General features: G+C 40.9%; 1 protein-coding gene across 1 annotated transcript in view; it reads right to left on the bottom strand.

The window, feature by feature from the left end:
- CACNA1C (calcium voltage-gated channel subunit alpha1 C) overlaps window positions 1–22,145 on the bottom strand; it is a 486,917-nt gene that overhangs the window by 197,031 nt on the left and 267,741 nt on the right. Inside the window, exon 4 of the mRNA XM_056339744.1 lies at window positions 355–494. Within this exon, the coding sequence (XP_056195719.1) occupies window positions 355–494 (140 nt within the window). The remainder of the gene's footprint in view (window positions 1–354; window positions 495–22,145) is intronic.

Raw genomic sequence — 22,145 nt, 5'->3', positions numbered from 1 at the left:
GCAAGGAATACCAGACAGAAAATGTACATCAACGGATTGCTAATCCTTAATATTTACCTCAAGGTAAATCATCGCTACACACTGAAATTAGCATGAATCAAGTTACACCTGCAGAAGACCAGCGGGTTAACTGTATTTTTAGGTTACACAGTAAAACTTGGTTAAACTTGCAAAGACTCATAGGGGTGTTAACAAAGGAGGGACAAATGGTGGTTGCAGGAGGAGCATGATGTATAGCAACCTCTAACATCACCCATATGTAATGTACCAGGCATTCCCCCACTCTCAGGCTCCTAAATGTTGCCAGTATCCCCATGCGGGCAGTGCATTCAAAGACAAAATGTCAGTACTCACCCTACTACCACAATTATAAAATCTAGTAAATTCCAGCCATTGCGGAGGTAAGCGTTGGGGTGAAAGAGAAGTCCGTATGCTATTACTTTTAAAAATGCTTCCACTGTAAAAATTATGAGAAAGAGATACTCCACTCGTTCCTGGGGAAGAGAACAAGAGAGACAATGGTTAGCAAGAGTGACAAACCATGGATAAGGATGTTTTCTTCTGTCACAGTCCACCTGTGCAGCCTCCAACTCACTGACTCGCCACTTGGATTCATCTAACATGCATGGCTTGCCAGAGGGCTCTTCTCCTAACCCTTGCACAGTGCAGCCAGTCTGACAGGACAGTGGCAGTAAATTTTGGTTAAGCTCTGAGATTTGCTGCCCTTGCCTTGGCAGGGACTGACCACTGCAGAGTCCTGTGTGAAGGAGGAGGGGAGATGGTCAACAGGCATGTTCGAGCACTCAGCTCTCTACAGAGTACATTGCCAAATATTGTCAGCCATCAGAATCAACTGCATCCAGTCCTCTTCTGCCTCTGAAGGGGAAACATTGCTGGATGCAATACTGCAGAGAGAGAGAGGGAGAAGTAAAGAGAAGGGCCCACCTGAGACTAACGCATGTGTTAAACTGTGCCGCCTTCGGGATTCCCTTTTCTGTTGCTGGGGAATAGGTAGGCTGAATATTGGTGATAAATGATTTACAGATCAGGCTGACTAATGCCAGAGGCTTTTAGTCATTCCACCAGAAATGTACATGTCCCTGTGAAATGCAGGCTGCAATTAAGCATATCCAAACAAAGTCACTTCCAGTGACAGTACAGTCTGATTCAGGACAAGCAAGCAGGCTTTTGGAGTTGGTACATAGGCTCACTGTCTCTCATCTCTGGTTTTTTAGCCCCAGTGTGGAATAAGAATAGCAGTGTTGCAGAAATGGTAGGAACGTCCACGTAAGTAGGAGGGAAACTGCAGCATTAGGTAATCACTACAAAAGTGCTGCATGGCAAGCTGAGTGGGAAAAAAAACCACATAAAAAGTAGATGACAGCAAAAGAACACTAGATCCCTACAAAATTAAACTACAAAGTTATTAAAAGTTCACATTAAAGAAATAGAAGTCTAAGATAAATACAAATTAAAACATCCCAGGCATTCCTGGTCATATCCTTACAGGATACCCATCAAGTCTATCAGGCAGGTAACTACTTTGTTTTTCTTTTCAGCTCCGAACTGCAATTGCTCTGTTCCTATGGCCAGTTGAATGCATGTATGACACTTTCATATGACACAGCAATACAAAATGTATTCCATCAATCATTCCATTGTTTGACAGCTGCCCATTTGAACATCTTTCATTCAGCTCCAGGTAATTAACAACTCAATAGCAACCCACTGATCAAAAAAGGCAATTTCCAGTTCATCTGCATGTTTACAATAACATATTACTTTACAAGATTGAGAATTTCCATCTGACAGTAGCAGGCACATGTTTGTGCTTTAAAATACTGTTGGTTTCCCTCAGACAATGGTTTCATAATGCCTGCAGTATTCCCCAGTGCTTAGTATGGGGAACACCTAAAAAAGAAAAAGTATCACTTTGTAGTTATGTGATCCAGTCGTAAAGCTTTTGAACATGCCCACAGCACGAATTTGTCCATCGTTGTCCCAAGTGGAGACAGGTCAGCACACTAAGCATTTCCCTACCCTTGAACTCAGGGAAGGAAACAACAGTATACAATACTAGTGACTACTCTGTCCCCAGCTCTACAAACAGTATATGCGTTATTTTACTTAGCACAGGAATTGGCATGTAAGTGCTAACAACCAGGAGTCTGGCCATGGGCTTGGCCACGGGCTTGGCCACAGAAAAAAGCTCCAAAATGGCCTGCGTGTTCCTAGAAGGGACTAACCTGGCAGCCCTCCACCTTCCACTGCTGCTGACAGCTGAAGGGGTGCTCTTTGATGTACAAATCATACAAGTCAAACAGACCCAAACAATCAAGCTCTATGCGCACATTTGTCAAGTCAGATGAGCTGTCACAAAACCTCTTAAAAAACCCTCAAAACAAGGCACAAAACAGTTGTGTGCTGGGAGGTCTATGCGACACCTTTCTGGCTGCTCCGGGCCTCTCCCAGCGCGGCGCGAGGCTGGGCGCCACCCCGCAGAGGCCTGCAGCTGCCATGCCTCCCCGCCGAGGGGGCAAGGTCAGGCCTCTTCAGAGCCTGGAGAAGGGTGGAAATGGACTCTGGGGGGGAAATACCTGCCCTGAACTGAGGTGGGAGTAGGGATTGCTGTGCCTGGGATAGAGATGGTCTCACTAGGGATGAATGAATATATTTTAGGATGGAAACAAAAGGTTTCTCTCACTGCAACCCAGCCCATCAGTGGGCCTCACTCCCTGTTTCAGCCAAGGACTTCCCACAGCTGTGGGCAAGCCCCCTTCCCCCCCCAGCACCCCCCCCCGCCCCGCCCCTAGGAAGGGCCACAGCAGGTCCAAGACCACGCTCTCATTCGGACTGCCTTCTAGGTTACCCTGTGCACTCAATTCATCCATCATCCCACTCTGTAAACAGAGACGTGGGCTCATGGAGAAATGCTGCACACCCTAAAAACCAGCCTTCCCCTAAAGCCTTCCGTGGCAGTCACAGCCAAGACTGGTGCCAGGGGATGCTGAGAGCCCCACCCTCTTGTTTAATTAAACTCCAGGTCCAATCTGAAGGGGATTGGCAGCACAATTGAAGAGGAAGGCCTAGAGCTGATCCTGCGCTCAGTGTTTTAACAGCAAACACTGCCCTTGAGGTCTGGGCACCCTGGGACAAATGCTGCTGCCAGCTCTGCCTGGTTCTGTGGTTCTGCGGCCACAGGGCTGTGCAGGCCTGCCTGGCCAGAACAGCCTTTTCCCACCACAAATTTCATTGAAATATCTGTACTAATGCAATCAAAAGTCCAAGAAAGCAAATACTCAAGAAAATTCTGGAACAACTTTTTTTGTTTTGGTTTGGTTTGGGCTTTTTGATTTAATATTTAATACTGCACAGAGCAGGCAGTTTTTCAACAACTAACAGGTTCCATTTGGTTCGGTTTAGGAGCTTCATACTTTTTTGACTCTAAAGATGCTTATGGGACTACAGACTCCTGTTTTGTTATTGTAATAACGCAGTTTGTTGAACCATGTAATTGAGGTAATAATATGACAAAATATTACACACACACGTGCATATACACACCCACCCACCCCTATACCATATACAACTACAAGCTGTTTGAATAAATTCCTTACAATATCTGGTTGAGGTGGAAAGATCCATAAAAAATAAAATTCTCTAAAAGCCCCAGAAATGAACATAAGATACAGAAAGCTGAGCAGAGGAGAGAGATTTTATGATCCTCTGCACTTAAATTAATGATTTCAGGATCTAAAGCTGAAGGAAAAATACTGCCGAGATTAAACAGTGCAGCTACTTCAAGACCATTTCAGTGCAGCTACTCCTGCTTAGACTCGAGCAGAATTTGAAAAGCCTGCTAATTAATTTGTGTTCCCTTTTCTCCTTATACTATAAAACTCAAGAGCCTTTATGAACACAGCGTAACTCAATAATGATGTAGCATAACTGCGTTCCCAAGAACCTGGGCTGCAGTCCCAGTTCTGATGCCACCCAGCCTGATGAACTTACCAACCTGACTCAACCACCCCTGCCTCAGGTTAGAAATGAGAGGAAGACTTGTTGTCTCAGCAGCTGCAGAATGATTAATTTGCCTTTGCTAAATGGGCATCTACGCTTCTGGCTGCTCATTTGAAGCTTTGCTCTCACAGGTTAGGCAGACAGGGCCCCAGTGTTTCAAGCTCCCAAGTGACATAGCACTGCAAAGTATCCATAACCTGCACTCTCTGAGAAGCCAGTTTGGTGCCATTTCCAGAGAAACCAAGCCAGATAAAAACTGACATTTCTCTTGGAGGGAGTTCCCTGCTGATGGGGAGGGAGGGAACTGCCCACTAGCTTTGTGGGAGGGAAAGGAGACAGCAACAGCATTGCCCCTTGAAACACAAATCCAAGCCACAGCATCAAAAGAGAGGGAGCTTACTTTGGAGCTGTAAGAAAGGGGGAACAGTATCTTTTTTATTTGTGTCTTAGAGTTGGGAACCATGCTGACTGGCTGAGACACGTGAAGCATCCTGCACATGGCAGAATTACAAAGCAGGAAGTTCCTGCTTGGGAAACGGTGATGATGATGTTTTGAAAACCAGAGAGAAACCCCCAACAATATATGAGTGGAAGAAGAGGAAGGACAAAAGCTTTAGAAAACTGGCCAGTCTGGAGCATACACATGTTCTGGGACTGGCTTTACCACTGGTTTTTTGTGTTTGTTTTGTTTTGTACAGATACAGGACATGAGCGTCAGCTACTCGGGCTGATAGATTAGTTGTCACTAACTTTGCCAAGAAACAAACTGTACATCATCATACTCTTAACAAAGAAACAAACATTAACTTACCGTTAAGGCTCTAAGATATATTTCCGAAAAAGGATACTGTATTAAGTATAAAATCCCTCAAATCCCATGTGCCTTCTGAAGAAGTCATAGATTTTGTTTTGTTTATAATTTTTAAACTGTACCTAATGGCATCCTGGGTTCATAAAAGGAATCTGAAAACAGGAAATGCAAGGAAATTACTGTAAGGTGCCATGAGGCTTTTCTTGTCAGGAGAGCAGTAAGTAGACCAGTGCTGTTTCTGAGAAATGGTTCTCAGAATGATTCACTTTATCTTGATCCTAGCTCTCCAAACCTTACTCACCCAGCAGCACAACTAGGTTATAATTTTCTGTGCAAGAGTTACTCAAGGCTCAAATAAACATCAGGTTCTTACACCTCATACACTCCATTCTAAAGAGTTTACAGTCTCAAATTCAGTCACTAAAGGTTTTCTCAGACTTTGCTGTCTCTCTCTGCTTGCACTCTTCTCAGTTTGTTACAAACCATGTTTCAAAACCTAGAGCTTACATATTTGAAGTAATGTGCAGCAAGCCCTGCACAGCTAGAACCTTTATGAAGCTGCCTGTCTGACCTTACATGACGTTATGTCAGTGTCTGAGTTATTATTCCCTAGTGCTTCCTTAAACATAAGAGAATACATTTCTTCAGTAACACAAATGCTCAGCAGTCCAAGGAAAACAGTAGTATTTTAAGGGCCTCTGTCATATAGGATGTTTTGCAGTAATAGCTCTGAAAGATAAAAGTCAGAGTAGAAGCGCTCAAGATTTTTTCCTAGTAGGGAAAATGGGCAGTAAGGAGACTAAACTGCAGTGCTGGAAAACATGGCCCAGAAGTTTATGAAAAAAGGCTCCATGTTTTTTGGTTACTAGTTATCATCACATCTGAGATATGGATATCCTTACTGTGTGAATACGATGACCTGGAGGCTGCTATTAGCATCAGTGACTTTGACCTTCAGTGAGGAAGAGACACATGTGTGCACTTAAAAGGATTAATTCAATAAAGCAGATGTTAAGACAGGTTTGTTGACAATGAGTTACTTCTGAATGTACTCAGTTACTCAGGAAACATTTTCAGCTAAGTATGTGTGAAAATAGTACACAAACACATGAAGGAATAAAACTTAAAGGAGAGAACATGTTTGGATTTTTTTCCTTCCTTCTCCTTAAAATTAATGCCACTGCAGAAACAAGTGGCCATATCCATTTCTTTGATAAATAGAAAGGGATGATAAGAGAGCATGCTGTTGAACATAACTCTATTTGCTGTTACTGCTGATTCTAAAACATAACATTCCCCAAAAAGAATATTCCTAAAATTTGAGCAAAAGAACACTGTCTGATTTTACCTGACAAGGATAAAACAAGCCCCAAAAAGGAAGTGGATGACTAGCATTCAAATAAAAACCCACCATGTTAGAAGTCAGAACAGCTTCTGAAAGGTTACATTCCAAATATGATCAGCATTGCCCTCTCTCCAACTAAAGGCAGTGTCTATATAATGTCAGGGTTTACAATGAGCAGTTTAATTCACACCAAGCACTGAAGAAATAAAACCTTTTAACTAACACCTGTGAATGGGAGATACTTTTATATACAGCTACTTTAAAGGTGTCCAACATGGGAAGAATAAACCAGAAATCTCACTAATCTGAAATAAAAAAAACTATAAAAAAGGAACGTAGTGCAGGCTAGCCTTCAGTACTGCCCATGATGCATTTAAAGAACTTGTAGAAGAGAAGACATTAATAGGTTTGAATGATTACAGACCTGATACACGTGCCTTATATTCAAGAGTTCCTTAGCGAATCAATGAATACTTCATCCATAGCTCTCTTGTGGGATCTAGACTAAGCTCTGTATTTTTCTTACAGCACTTTGGCAGGGATCAGCTTGAATTTATTTATGGGTTCAGTGGAATTATGTTTTGTGTCAGAGTCCAACTGTAATACAAAGCCAAGGCACAAGGGGCTCAACCCCCTGTGCTAGTACCTTGTACAAACACACTTTCCCTTTCAGTGAGCCATATGTTCCTTATTCACTCAAACTAAAGTACAGCTATGAATGACATTACTGTTCTGATGTACTATCATGTCACTTTCATTTTTTACTAACATTAGGTGGAGAAACAAGCTCCAGCTATACATAATCATGTAATTATTTGAAATGCTACATTTCAGAAGGAATTGACATACCAATATCATTTGGACCACAGTAAAAGAGGAGTATTACTTTGAAACCTTCATACTATACAAGATTCTGAGCAACTTGATTTAATTTTGAAGATAGCCCTGCTTTGAGTTGGAATTTGGACTAGACAACCCACAGAAGTCCCTTTCAACCTGTATTTTTTCTAAGACTATATGCATATTTTATAATTCTAAATGCACCTCTATTCCTCAGAACAATCCAGCAAACTCACTCTTTCCTTTCCATTGCACATCAATGTTTCCCAGTGGGATGCCTCATTCTCCACAACAGACATGGTCAACCATGTGCCTTTCTGGATTCATATAAAGGATTATGCATCCATTCAGACTTAAAATTTGGACTCCAATGCTGACTAGATAATGTCTAACTTATGTAATATTTTTCTATATGGTCTCTGTCTAGCAGTAGCAGAAATCTCTTGGGTGTCGTTTCTCAAGTTTTCTTCTTTTCTGGACTGAAACAGAACAATAGGATCCTGCCTATATATGAATTAAACCCAGAGAATGTGTTCCTTATGGGCTCAGTTTTTCTTTGGCATGACCAAGAATTAAAGCCATTCAGACAGGCCATGTATAAATATTCCAAACTGAACAGCTCTGGAGGCAAAGAATGTCATACCTTAGTTTCTTTTGTTTTGGTTCACTACTCTGATTAAACTGAAATGAACTGTTACTTTATATTCTGATCAGACCAATAAGAGATTACTCTTCTAGGAGGAAGCAACATTAGGGAAGGCAGCATAAGGCTTATGACCTAGAGTACCTCATTTAGGATCTCTGGATAGAAATTAAAAGCTGGCTAGGTGTTGTGGGTTTCCCATGATTACGAATTAAATTCACCCCAGAAGAAAGCTTTTACTAGTTTCCTTTATGCAGTTTCAAAGGCAGTGAGGCAGTCCAGCGTCTTCTCACAAAGTCAATACAGCCATTTGAAACATCACATTGTCCATCTACCAGCTGCTGATTAAGGACAGGGTACCAGAAGAATCCATTTAAATCAGAGCAGCCCCAGTATGACAGCTGTATCTAACAGATCATCATAAGGCATATCATGTCTCATCCAGCTCCCAAAATGACCCAAATAAGTTAGAAATTGGTTACTCACCATGCTCAGGTGTTTGAACTTGATCATGTATGCAATGAGATATACAAGCCTATTAACCATAAAATATTTCAGTGCTCCATTTTATTATTTTTTATTATTATTAATAATAAAAAACCAGTCCTCTCTAGCACAACCTAACCTTTCTATGCTCAAAACCATGTTAGTGTTAAATATTGAGCATTTTGTTGCCAGACAGAACAGTAAATATATATCCCACTTTAGGAGGAATTCTAAAAAACCGACCTAATTAAATATTGACTCATTAGGACAGTTTCTAAAAGGTCTTCTTTACAGCCCATCATCTAAGCAGCATACACAAGCATGCTTGTTTTTGGAAACAAGCTACATGACCTCAGCAATAACCGTTCTAATCATTTTTTTGTTTTGCACCATCCATAAGCTGGTTCCTAAAGTCACAGGTCTGCAGTTGTTCTCATTATATTGTTTTAATCTGATCATCATTACACAATCAGTGCTTTCAGTGCATTATTTTTCAACAACTCTATAAACTTCTTAGTGGTAGGAAAAAAGCTTTACAGAGGCAAATCCCAAGTGTCTGACTGCTGAAAAGAAGTGACCCTGTCCCCATGAGATTTATTAATTTCAAGTCAATCACATGATTTCAGGAGCTGATGACTTTTTAACTGCTTGGAGTCAACATTAGGACAACTGTAGTTTGTCTGCCTTGTAAACTTAGGCTGTTGTCATATGGACAAACACACTGAGGAATGCTCATGCTCATATTCAGCCATCTTCTCTAAGAAATCGCCAAGAATTTGGCCCCAAAATGAAGGACTGAATTTCCAGCAGAGCTCAACATGAGGATAGTGAGTTCCTTTGGAAGTATACCCATAACAAGACTTTCTGTGTGCCAATGGTTTTTACAATGCCCTCATGAATAAAGGGTGTGGAGGAGTTACATTCCATACACTTAATTTAATGAAGCATCTTTTCTCTCAGAAAGCATTTTTTATTTTTTTTCAAATGATCTGATCCTACAAGGTTTTGAGTAATTCTAGTACATGCCAGGTTAGACTAAAATACAGTCTGAATCAGGGAGAATTTTTCTACTAATTTTAACATGGAAAGTATTATCTTCTCAACTAGGTAAGTCAGTAATTGTCTCCAGGCTGAATTCCCTGTTTCTCTTCATCCTCTTTGTAACTTCTCAGGCAACACTAAAGAATTAGAAACCTTTCCTAAACTGCCTTGCAGGAGGAACCCCAATTTGGAGGGGGCACCACCACATACCGAGGTGACAGAATGACTGGTATTGTCTCTCTTGCGCAAGCCCTTGGCACAGGGCACGGTTTTAGAAGAGAAAAGGACTAGCAGGAGAAAGAAGCGAACAGCCAAAGAAAGTATTTGGGGAGCTAGCATGGGATCAGATGTCAGCAAACATTGGCTCCTTGACAAACCATAGTTAAATCCAGCACAATTTAGGCCCTCTGTGAATTACTCTCAACTACTCAGCTAAAAACTAGAGAGCCACAAGAGAACCCCTGTGGAAATCTGGCCCTGAACCTTTGTTTAACAGGCCACTGAGCACAGACTTTTCTCTGACCGGCCACCCAGAAGAGCTCATCAAATCCCACTTTTAAAACATTTCTGTCAAATGCATTTTAATCCAATCGCTCTCGTGCATTTTATGATGCTCTAATTTATGTTTTTAATCTACTACAATTCTTTTAAAATTGTTTGTGCAGTGCAGTGATGCCTGACAGGGAATGCTTTATAAATAAATTGAATTTATGACTATTTATAACCTCTCCTTCTTGAAACTTCTAAGCAAATAAATTGGTCCCACAGTTCAATGTTCTAGGGTTGCGGTCTCTCTGTACACATTCATACAAACACAATATATACACATACATGAGAGAAAGAGAGAGCCATAGCGTGTGTACGTGTGTGTGACCTTTTCTTTCCATGAGTAACTTAAGGGCATATTTAACATTCTGTTCACACTGCTCATGGCAGACACGAAAAACACAACTGAAGGGAACGGAAAACGGAAAGTCCTTGCAGCTTCTCCATCACAGCCTCTATCTTTCCTTTTGTGGGGCAAAGGTTTCCAGTTTTTGTTTACTACCCCTGAGTAAGTTTCTGTTCCTTTGCTTGCTGCTTGAACGGACAGGGCACATGAAATGAGGCAGCTATAAGGACCTTTGACAACCAGCACATAAAACTCATTTTATTTCCTTAATGGAAGTCTAATTGGTAATTAAAAACATGACTATGACCTGTGCAGTACCCAGAGAATAGAAATGGACTTCATTGTAAACAGATCAAGCTCACAAGGCTGCAGCTCTGCAGAGTAGGAAGATTTCTTCTGGGCAAGGAGAAGTGAAAGAAATGCTCTAGTAAGCTAACCAAAAAATCCCCCCCAAACAACTGATATTCTTTGCCAGTTCTGTCCCTCGGTTGACTCCCACCAGCCACTGTGCCAGCATTCACTGTAGTGGCTTCTACGTTGAAACAGACCCAGGGACAAGAAGCTGGAAAATGGAATTTGGATTCTTGTGCCCCTACTTCCCTGTCAGACTGGGGCATGTATTTTCATTTCTTGTAAGATAAGCATGTGTTTCACCCTCATAGGTGTGCGTATTGCAGGGGTAATATGCAAAGTAGAGGCAAACTAATAATCTTCCCAAATGCCACCACCTTCTATCCGGTTAGTCTGGGTCTAGGTGTCTACTTGGTGCAAACTCAGCCTGCAGGATGCTAGATCACCCTCACGAAGCCCACAGCGCTGCATTTGGGTGGATGCAGAGTAATGCAAGGTCACATCATAACAAAATATTTGGATTTGCTTCAAGCAAGCCAAACACATGGATCTGAGAATGTTAAAACATTTTTGTTCAATAAAAATGTTTAAACATAATAAAACTGTTATTTCTGCACTGGAATTGTCTGAGAAATTTCCTTTAGGGACTGTAAAGAGGGGAAATATCACATATAGACTACTTCAACCTTTTTATTCTAATATTCAATAAAACCAAATTTCAAAATTTTGGAATTTCCCAGGCAATGCCTAGATTTCCACCAGCCTGACTGGCAAACCAGCAGGAGGGAAAATGGAAAGAAGAGAAACAGCTTCAAAATGGGTTAATGCATGCTAGCACATCTAATTCACTAAAAATAAGGAAGAAGGATTTCTGATGAAGTTCAGGCATTAATAAGGAATGAACGTCGCACCCATGCCACTATTTGCAAATGAAAAGTCTGTAAAGAACTATAGTGAGCTACTAATTTTCATGCCAGAGGACAGGCAGCCAATGTACCTGTGTTTTAATTTACTATGATAAACCCTTAAGACAGAATTTATTCTTATCAGGATAAACTTAAAATAAAAACTAAGAAAAATATTAAACTCTGAATAGTGAAAGGTCAGGAATGTTATTAATGTCCTATAATGCTCTGTAATTAAACTCAGCCTGGTTAGCTTCTGGCTAGTTTGCAAAAAGGCATGCTCTTCTTACATTCCCTAGCTTCAGGGGTGGCTTTATCTCCTACAAGTATTGCAGGCTGTGGGATCTCTGTCTAAAGGGAAAATTAGGTTTCAGCTGGCCTGTCTGAAAAAAGTATCTAAATCCCAACCCGCAACCAGAATTCCCTTTCATCAGTTATAGTCAAATCCTTATGACATCCATCACTCAGGAGGTCACTCCCAGTGAAATGATCTCTAAGAACTCAGCCAGATCTCCCCTACGTCAGACAGACTACTGCTTGGGGCTGGCAAGTGTTTTGCCAAATAGGCTTGGATTTCAAAGATTCTGTGTTTACTTGATGAAAATAAGATGTTATACACTTTGTTTTCACTTACTCTGTTCCCAAGGCTCTCTCTCTTTTCCATCACCCCAGGGCTCTAAGCAAACAGGATTCATATTGATCTGCCTGAAAATTATTTTTAATGCTATTAATGTTGTTGGCTGCTCTACTGGATGTCTTCCAGGTTTTTCATCCTGACTAGTTGTTCTGACTGATCTGTAATACACTAAGCCTATCACTTTTGCCTTGCTGTTGGCCAAGTCCCAGCTCACACCACAGAAATAAAAGACGGCTGATGCCTGTACTTGGACTTTGGTGGGGCATAAGTGTTTTCTTGTGCTCGGTATATACCCCTCATAGCCTCACACGCTCTGTATAGTGTCATCCCATGACTTTTTCTGGCTTCTTCCCCCCTGATTTTCCCACTCTGCTTTCTGTACGTTATAGATCACACATAGTAAAGCTGGACTCATTGCTGCCAGCGCAGAAGTGCCAGGAGCTGGATGAACTCCTGCATGCTGTTTTAAGGCAATTCTTCTCCTACCATATTGTTATTTCCCAGTCAAACATGCAACGATTCCTGTGTTTAACTAAGACTACCACATTAAATTCAGAAACATCAAATCAAACTACTTATTTAATACTGCAAAAAGTAGTATCTTCAATGAATGGTAAGGCATTGCAGGTAAAGCTTTTAAGATCTATTGCACAATAAGCTTAAACTCACTTTAGAAGAAGAAGAAGAGTGTAAAAATACAGAGTTTGCAAATATTTTAAAAATCTCTCACAGAACGGATTTTAAGTGAAGTACTCATTTGGACATCCACCAACCTCCAGAAGGTCTGCATGAGCAAGAATGGAGTAAAAACTGAGAAAGTACAGTAAGCTTAGGCCCAGTATTACCAGAAATATTCTCCTGTAGTAACACTAAATCAAATTGCACAGACTTGGGGGATTTTAGTGTTTTCTAATTGTCTATAAACCATGCTAAGGCACTGTTGTGCTAATGTTTGAGCTCAATGGTGGAACTGATTAAAAACTATAATTAAACGCAATAAGATGCTATTAGTTACAGAACAGCAAAAAGGCTGTAAAAAGGAACAAACACAGAAAGGGTGAAAAATAATTTTTATATTACTCTTTCATTCTGTTTTGACTCTCTTTGGTGCCCTTAATAACACACAGATGGAAGAAGAACAAATTTAGCAGGTAATAAGCATTGCTCAGTCCACAGTTTGTTCTGATGCCTTGAAAGACTGCAAGAACAAACACAGCAATCTAAAATTTTTTTCATAAACATTTTACGGATGGAAATACTTCTGTTTTGCTGAAATCTTCCCATTTTAGTCCATCAGTTTAAACCAAAATTTTCCAAAATAATTTTATTTCTCTCATAGCCATTCCCTCCTTATAGGATCCATCAGGATTCATGAAGATGTAGAAAAACAGTAAGGTTGCATGTGACAAGGACTTGTCTCAAGCCCCTGAGTGTGACTCCACAAGCTGCTTTCCATAACTTCTCTTGCAACCACACCTGTTGCTTGTGTGTCCTCTGTTTCACTCTCCCATGGTGTCTCACTGCTTTATTTCAAACTCAACCAGATTTCACAAGGAGATGAAAAAAAAAAAAAAGTCAGGAGGACTATGAATCCACTGGGCTGTGGCAAATGCCATAAAATAATTAAGAGAAATTCTTTAATTTTAATTAGCTTCCTTTCTGCAATCATTCCCTTCATGAAAAGTTCAATTACCAAGAACTGATGTCGTTACATTCACTGTAGTATAATATGTTTAGTTGGACTGTTACACAGAAAAAGGAAATGACAGTGAAATCTTTTGTATAACATGCCAGATACGAAACAAGTAGGGCTAAATTACTCCACAAGTCTTCTAGAGCTGACTGAAAGGATGAGATTGCCAGGGATAAGTTTGTCTCTCCACCTTAGTGCTTTAGATCTTCATAAAAGGCTCCAGGGGCTATAGTCAATCACAGACTGAATGTGACTCAATGTCATGCTATTGCAAAACAAAAAAAGCAAACAACATGCTGGGATGTGTAAACAAACGTACAAACCACAAGAAGCAAGAAAAAATCCTTCTGCTATACACAGCAGGAGTGAAAGTTCTGCTGAAATTCTGTGAATGAAGGAATACATGGATGGACTGGAGAGGAACCAGGGGAGAGCAGCAAGGATCTTCTGAAGTGCAGAAAAATGATCTGAGAGGAAAGACTGTTGTGAGGCTGTTCAGGATAGAGAAGGCAAGACAAGACAAGGCTATATATAGACTGCTGCAAAGAGGTGGTGAATAACCTGTTTGCCTGCATTCACTTTGGATATGGCAGGAACTAATGGCTTTACGCTGGCACAAAGAAGGTTTAGGATGGACATTAAGGAAACCTTTCCTTGGGATGCTGGTATTGGTGACAGAGCTGTGCCAAGTACTTTGCTGCTTACAGTACTTACAACTGAAGTTACAGACTTGAAATCGCTAGAGGTTGAATCGTCCTGTGGGGCAGAATGATTAAATGCCCCCCTCCAGGTATTTTCTAGCCCTAGCTTTCCTATTCCTGAGGTTCTCATAGATGTTCGTGGACACAAGATCCAGCCAGATCTGTCTCATCAAGGAGGCAACTGCCTATTGGTTTTGGACAGAAAAACACCAGGGGACAGTCCTTCTGTATTCATGACTGAATAGCCTTTCAAAATATCTTTGACACCCATGCAGCTATGGCAGATCTATGCAAGAAATCTGTTAGTCGTTTGGGATTTCAAGGAATGCCTTCATATGCCATCATTTGAAAAAGGAGATCAATAGCTCTCTAGGGGGAAACAGAATTCAGGCTTCACCCCAGGCCTGATTGGTTTAGAAATGTCATTGCCATCACACTGGCCACAAAGTATGTTTTTCTGTTCTTACAGTATAGTTTCAGAGTTTTCTAAGATTACATTGTAGAGGCTGAGTTTTAAGTGGAAGGATTTCCCCTCTCTAAGACTCTCAAGCATTATAATTCTGAACGATTCTCATCTAGGCTGGTGATATTTATGGCAGAAGTTTCTCCTCCTCAGTGGATCTGCCTCCAAAGGGCATTAGGGAACATGACCTTGTGAATGTTTAGTCTTCTTTTGATCTCTTTTGCTTTGGGTCCTTAGAGGCCCTGTAGCAAAAATCTATGAGCTTTGTTGATCATATTTGTAATTAATCCTGGACTTAGAGAAATTTGGGGATTAGCGGATTGCTGAACTCCTTATGTCTCTGGAGCAACACTGGAGTTTCCTCGTTAAAGGCAGCAGAGAAAGAGTCGGCATTTGTTGAGAATTTGGCTTAGGCCTCTGAACCTACTGATTTCCATAGATCAGAGAAGTCTTCAAAGCAGCAATACTACCAGCTTGAATAAATAGAGTCTCCTTCATCCAAGGATTGCAATAGACTTCATAGACACTAATGAATGAATTAAAATATAAAACATACCACATGGGCAAAAGAGAAACTGTCTCCATTTCACAACTGGGAAAATTGAGAAGTGCATAGGATAAAGGTATTTGAAGATTTGAGGTCTTCCATTTCTAAGTACCCATTTTTGGACAATGACAGCCTAATTATTTTTTTTCAGAGACACCAAGTGGTTTGTTGACTAATTGGAGCGATGATGCCTCTAGGGATAGGAGCTTGGCACACTGACTTGGCTGACTTAACCAGCTAACGAGCTAATAGCAATTTAGAGAAGACAAACCTCTGACAAGCATGGAAAGACCTTGTCTAAATGTTTAGAAATCTTTGATTAATTCCTGGTGGACGAAAACTGAGATGTTGCTGTCTCTCCCCCTCTTTGTCCCACTCGGTTGCTTCCACTCCACCTCCTGCCTCTGTTTCTGCCATCTTTCTATCCTTTTGTCTCTTTTTTGTTACTTTGTTTTGCACTCCACTTTTCTTCTTGTGTACAAAGATTTCCATAGATTCAGCTGAAACTGCAGGTGTCTGGGTCTCCATCTCCAAAACACAAGCTGTTCAAAACTGAGCGGCACATTTGGAAATTGGACCTACCTGATTACCACCTTATGACAAAATCAGGAGTGGGGTGGTGGAATCCTGAGGGGACACTTTGCTATTCTATGCTGCAGATAAGGTGTACATACCAGGCAATTTTGCGAGATGCCAAAGAAACTTCATTATCTGAGAAAGATATTTTTGGGGTCACTTCTGTAAACTACTCTGACATATAGTGATTATAGCAACACACATATTATTTGATAACATTTGCATTGTAACGTCACAATTGCAAATGCAACCACAGTGCCAATGCGGACCAGAAGCATCAAAATTCTCTCTCAGCCAGCAAATTATATCTGAACAAAAACCATGTCAAAAACAGTCTAGCAGCCATCTGCTGACACACCGGTTAAAAGCATGGAGGATATGATATATCATAGCATAATGAATTTATTGTATTGTAGTGGTTATGTGGTTTCATTTGCTAAAACCTCATTGCTCTTTAATCCACAATTGACTGTTAACTGGGGTGCAGCAGGTGCCAGTGTGCCTCGTACGGTACAGGTAAGCTGCATTGACACTCACCAGAGAGGGATCTTTAATACTTTTCCCCAAAACAGAGTTCCGTGGCTCTGTTTATGAACCCTAACTTAAACCAGTTGCCAGCGTCCTAATGAAGTTGAGTTAGACCCTGTGCGTGAACCTGCCGCTCCTCCTACTGTTGCTTTTTTTTTTTTCTGTGCGGAACCAAAACATCCTTTGCAAAATTGCGATTCAGTTCAACTAAACCAGTATCTGACAGGATGCACTCTCCAGGACTGCGAGAAGTAACACAGTAGGCCTCTGCTCTTTAAAATGCAGAACAATACCGAATTACATAAAAAGATGGCGCACCTACTGAGTGCACAACGAGGCGTACATCTCTAGGTCTTTCTTGTACAATAGGTACAGTATAACTCGCTGGTAAGGTCATGGCACTCCTTAAAAGCAATGAGAAGAATTCATGCAGTGGGTAGATTGATGAAAATGGAGATCCAAGATCAAATTCTGAGCAGGTCATAAATAAAACGAGAGAATACTGGCTTTATGTTGACAGCAAGCATTCCTTCCTAACGTAAACTCACCACACTCCTTACAAACATGTACTGTAAAGCTTTTGCTAAGGCTGGTGCTCTGGGCCGTTGTGGTGTGAGCAAGGAAGACCTTCACAAGGAAGGAAATTGGGTCCTTTAATTACCAGTGGTAGGATGGTGGTGTCCCCAGAAAGAGGGATGTGGCCTCGTCCCAGCCCCAGCTGTGCCCGCAATGCCCTTCCCTCACCAGGGCTCCTACTTCGCAGCTTCCCAAAGGGAGCTTTACAGCCTTCTAAAATAATCTTTATGGGGCTGTGTTTTACCAGGTGGTAATTTCTGAGAGGAGTACTGCAGTTTTAGCAGTTATTCTTAAACATTTAAGAATATGCTGGTGTTTAGGAAAAAAAAAGAACCCAAGAGTAGCAGGTACTATCAGTTTCTGATTTTCACTCTTTGAAACTCAGCCCAGTTAGGAAGGGAAAAAAATATGTGCTGTCACACATACAGGCCTATGAACATCCCTATATTTTAATGGATACATTCTTCTCTTATATCTACCCTCTGAGTTTTTCCACGTCTGAGCAAGATCTAAAAATGTACCACGTCATCTGCACTGCTCCGTAACCAGAAACTCCAGGTTTTCTTAAGAAACTTTCCTTTCAGAACAATTTAATAAAATGTGATATTAACATCCCGAGGGATTTTCCCTCATGACTTAGAAGTGTCATTCTCTCTGTTTTGACTAATCTCTGCTAGATAAATAGAGCCTACCTTGATTAGAGAAATTCCCATGTTCTGCATTTTTCTGACTGGTGAGGCTTTCTCTACTTTGTACCCTGAGATCTTAAGTGGCTTTGCCTCATTTAAAAGCTGTATCTCTGCCCAGCATGCCTGCATTCCTGCGGAGAGTTGCTTAATCCCTCTGTATACTCCCAATCTGCCTGCAAGGAACACAGAGTATTCCCAGACCTTTAAATGGAGGCAACACAACAATCTATTTTCTTTTATTAATGGAAAAGAATCCTGTACTATTTAAAAAAAACCAAAACACAACAAAGCCAAAACACACCAAGCCCCCTCCTTTTCAGTATTATCCTTTTTTCTTGCTTTACTCAATTATAGCTGATTGGCTATTAACTGCCATGACATATGAGTCATGCAGGATCTAGGACACAGGATGTATTCTGTTGCTTAATCATGTTCTAATATTTAACATGTACACTTGTTTATTAGGTAATAGAGTTGTGCATGGTATTTACATTGTGCTATATTAATTTGGGATGCTAATGCTAGAAGGGCTAGAGAATGATAAACAAAAATGATAGAGGCGAAGGAGGGGGAGGAAAGAAAAGCTAAACCAAAGCACAATGAGAAACAGACTCCCAAGGCACAGGAAGAAAGAATTCACATTGAGATTTTTCTGTTGGGGCACTTGTACGTCTCCTCTCAGTTATACCAATTTAAGCTCAGGGTAACTTCCTTTTCATGTTGTGTGTCTAGTTTTACCCTAAAGTAGCCAATCTTTCTACACCTCAATTTTTCCTCAAAAATACCTAGCTCCCAAACGCCCCTAATACTCCAGTATATGAGGACAGCCATCTCTGCACCAAATCATGACTTTTGCTGCCTGTTTTGAAAGTGCTGACATCTGCCTCCAGTTGCATAAGGGATATGCATGAATATCCCTATATGAAAATATATATTTCTCCTTTCCCTCTCTCATTACAGCAGTTAGCTCTCAGTCAACACAGCAGACAGCTTTCAAAAGAGCACACAGGAGGAAGCCAAGCTGTCTCAAGGTGAAGCAGATGATTACAGCACTGTATTCAATGGTGGGGCATGAATGTCAATGAAAACACAATTTAGCCTGAGGGTTTTGCTCTGAAGAATTACTATCTTTTTCATGGGTTAAAACAATAAAAATCTAAGTAAGATTACTTGGCTGTGAAACTTAACCAGGAAAGACAAAGCTACATAGACAAGATGGAAGAAGAGATCAGAAAATAAGATGCTCTTGTAAGCAAGGGTATTTGAACTCAGGATGCTTAAAGAAGGTAAGGGATATGTAAAAGCAAAAAAAAAAAAAAAAATGCTATTTGGCTAACTTCTCCTGGAAGATCTTGACAGCTGAACATGGTTTTGAAAGGCCTGAAGGCAGTTTACCCCAGGGAGTGAGTCAAGGCAGCTTTGCATAACAGGACAATGGCATTCTGCAACACACAGAGGATAGACGCCTATTTTAAGGAGGCGGCTTGCTGTCTCCAGAGACCCTTGAAGTGGACACAAGACAACATGGAGGACTGCAGCAAGGGCAGACATAGAAGCAGAGCTTAACCTGGAAACTGTTTTACAAATTAATTGCTTATTACTTCAGTCCTTTGTTTTTCTTCCTCACACTAGATGTTTTTTTTGTTTCTTCTCCTCCTTCCTGTGACTTCTCCCATTTTCATCCTACTTTATTACCCTATTTAAAAACATGTTTTTATGGGCTGGGTTTTTTTGTTTTCTTGTTTGGTTGTTTGTTTTTTTCCTTTTGTCACACTGCCAGCATTCCCGTGACACTGATAAAACACTACAAGCACCCTATGGTAAAGGATGCTTGTAATCCCTAGACTAGTTTTGTTTAATGAAAACCTATAAGAAAACTATATTTCTTAGGAGTCATCAGAGGCTGACAGGGATGCATGAAAAGTCCAAACAAGATAGTACCAGGAAAGCATAAGGTACAAAGCCAGACTCAGCTTGGGGAAAAACAAGTGGTCTGAGGATCTGTGGTGCTCTGGCTCTTATTTAAGACCATGCAGCAACCACTGCTGCTGGCCCCAAGACTGATTTCTACTTCTCTCCTCCTGACTTGCAGAGAAATGCTGCAAAAGTATCATCCTACTGTTCATCAAGGGTTTTGAACAGCAGGTACGTGGAGAGCCAAGTATTCCAACTGCTAGTCTGGACCTTTGGAGGCAAGAGCTACTAAACTTCTAACCTGCATTATGGACAAAATGACTCCTTAGCAATTCCCAGAAAACAGAAGAACCCAGAATCCCACAGTCACATTTCCTTATGCTATTGCTTGCCCTGCAATTGGCACAACAGTGAACCAGAGACAAAAATTTCAAAAGCCACCCATCCAAATTCTGGCTCTTCTGTCTGTGCCAAAGCACCTACCAATGTTTCCTGAGTTATTCAGTAGCTCTTACTGTCTTCAGCAGGGAAAGGAACAGGGTTGTATTTTGCAAGTAAGCCAATAATTTTGTACTTTGTATACCAAATTTTACAATTATTGTGTTTGTGGCAGATATGCATCTTATTATTTTCGGTTCCTCCTCATGAGTAATTTCCAGCAGCAGTTCCAAACAGGCCCACTTGGTCTTCAGCCCAGCTGTTCACCTGGCTGCCCAGAAGCTGCTGCTTGCTGAGTGCTCTGGGGAAGACTGATCAATTCTGCAGGCATCCCTCATGTCTGCTCCCTATCCCTGGGCTTCACTTCCATTTTTTCTTTTTTCCTTAGCCACCAGGTAGTTTTCTTGTTAAGTGGCCTCTAAACAAAATGCACATTTCCCCTTACAACATTACAAACATCTCAGTGACAAGGCAGAAAAGCTAAACCACACAGCAATTAAGATATCCCTCAATTTATTGCCCAGTTGAAGTTACCAAGGCCCACACACTCCAGACAGTTCTCTTGGGAAACAGAATCTGAAGGGCACAAAACCTGTACCTCACCTCTGCAATGTTTGTCCAGAAATGTTACCACTTTAGTACATCACAAGTGATCACAAAACCAGCAGCATCTCCAATACCATAATATAGAAGAGTCTTACAAAGATTACTTAGATTTAAGGGAGGGAAGAGAACCAATAGATCTATGTCTTCCACCAACCTGCTAAAGGAAAAAGACTACAGCAGACAGGTTTACAACATTGGATAATAATTAATCTGACTCATACAATTACTAAAGGACGTTTGTCTCCATTACCCAGTAGGCACACACATTTTTCATCCTGTTGAACAGTATTCCCAACTTTTGCTTTCTTTGCCTTGTTACCAAATAGCCCTTTCAGTCAGTTGTTTTTTAGCTGTTATTCAACTGAAAAAAAGAAATATAACACCTGCATAGGATATTTGATACATGAGGTATGAGATGGAGGAATATCACTGGAATTCCCTCAGCCTGATTCCTGCAGGGAAAGAGGAGAGAAACACAACCATCTTGAAGCTGAAAGGCAATGTTCAGCTACAAGAGTGGCTGTGGAAACACAGAAAAGATGCAGAAAGTAAGGAATGTCACTTTGGTATGCCTTTGGAAATTAAACCTACATAATCAATTTTGAAGCCAATGGATCTCCTTGCAGCAAAACACTTGTTCTTTATGGATCTCAAGAGCACCTGAATGAAGAAATTTGTCTATAAGAAATTACATACCAGCAGGAGTTTGCTGGTTTGCCTGGATATTAGAAGTGGTGTCATTAAAAACTCAGCATTGACACCCAGTCACCAGGGAAAGATGACCTTTTTTTTTTTTAACCATTCTCACCAATTTGCAGAAAAGACATCAAATTGTAGTTCTACTCTAATGGCCCCCTTTAGTAAAATATTAAGATATTTCATAACCTCAAGGATTTCTCAAGTTATCTTAAAAAGGAGGGAGGGAGAAGCTGGGCATTACTTCTGTCGTAGACTGCAAATGAGTGAAGGCTCATCAAGCACAGTGATGTTTTACATGGGCCACTCGGCCCACAACAGCACTTAATTAGGGCAACTACTCTGTCTACAGCAGAAAATACAACTGCAAGACTGGTTTTGTGAGTAACTCTTCGGCAGTTTTTCAGGCCCACTCAGAATCTCTGCACAAACATGGAATTTGTTGCTTAAAGCTGGACATTCAACAATGAGAACTCCAGCCTATGCGATTTACCCAAATCATACACAGTGAGCTGAGGCTATTGGAGGGCACAACCCAGAGCTCCCCTCTCACTACCCTGTTCTGCCAACACCATCTGCAATGTGTGCTGCAAAAGTGCTGAGAAAGAGGTAAACATCTTCTCACATGTGGCCTTCTCTCAGCAAAACAAACATACTGGTTGGCTCCAAATTGCAGATATTGTCAAGTTAATTATTGCTGCTGTTCTTATTATTTTCCACCCATCATCTCTCCTGTAACGATTCACT

The sequence above is a fragment of the Falco biarmicus genome, chromosome 5 (genome assembly GCF_023638135.1).
Source record: "Falco biarmicus isolate bFalBia1 chromosome 5, bFalBia1.pri, whole genome shotgun sequence".
Classification (NCBI taxonomy): domain Eukaryota; kingdom Metazoa; phylum Chordata; class Aves; order Falconiformes; family Falconidae; genus Falco; species Falco biarmicus.
This window is presented reverse-complemented; position numbering and strand designations above follow the sequence as displayed.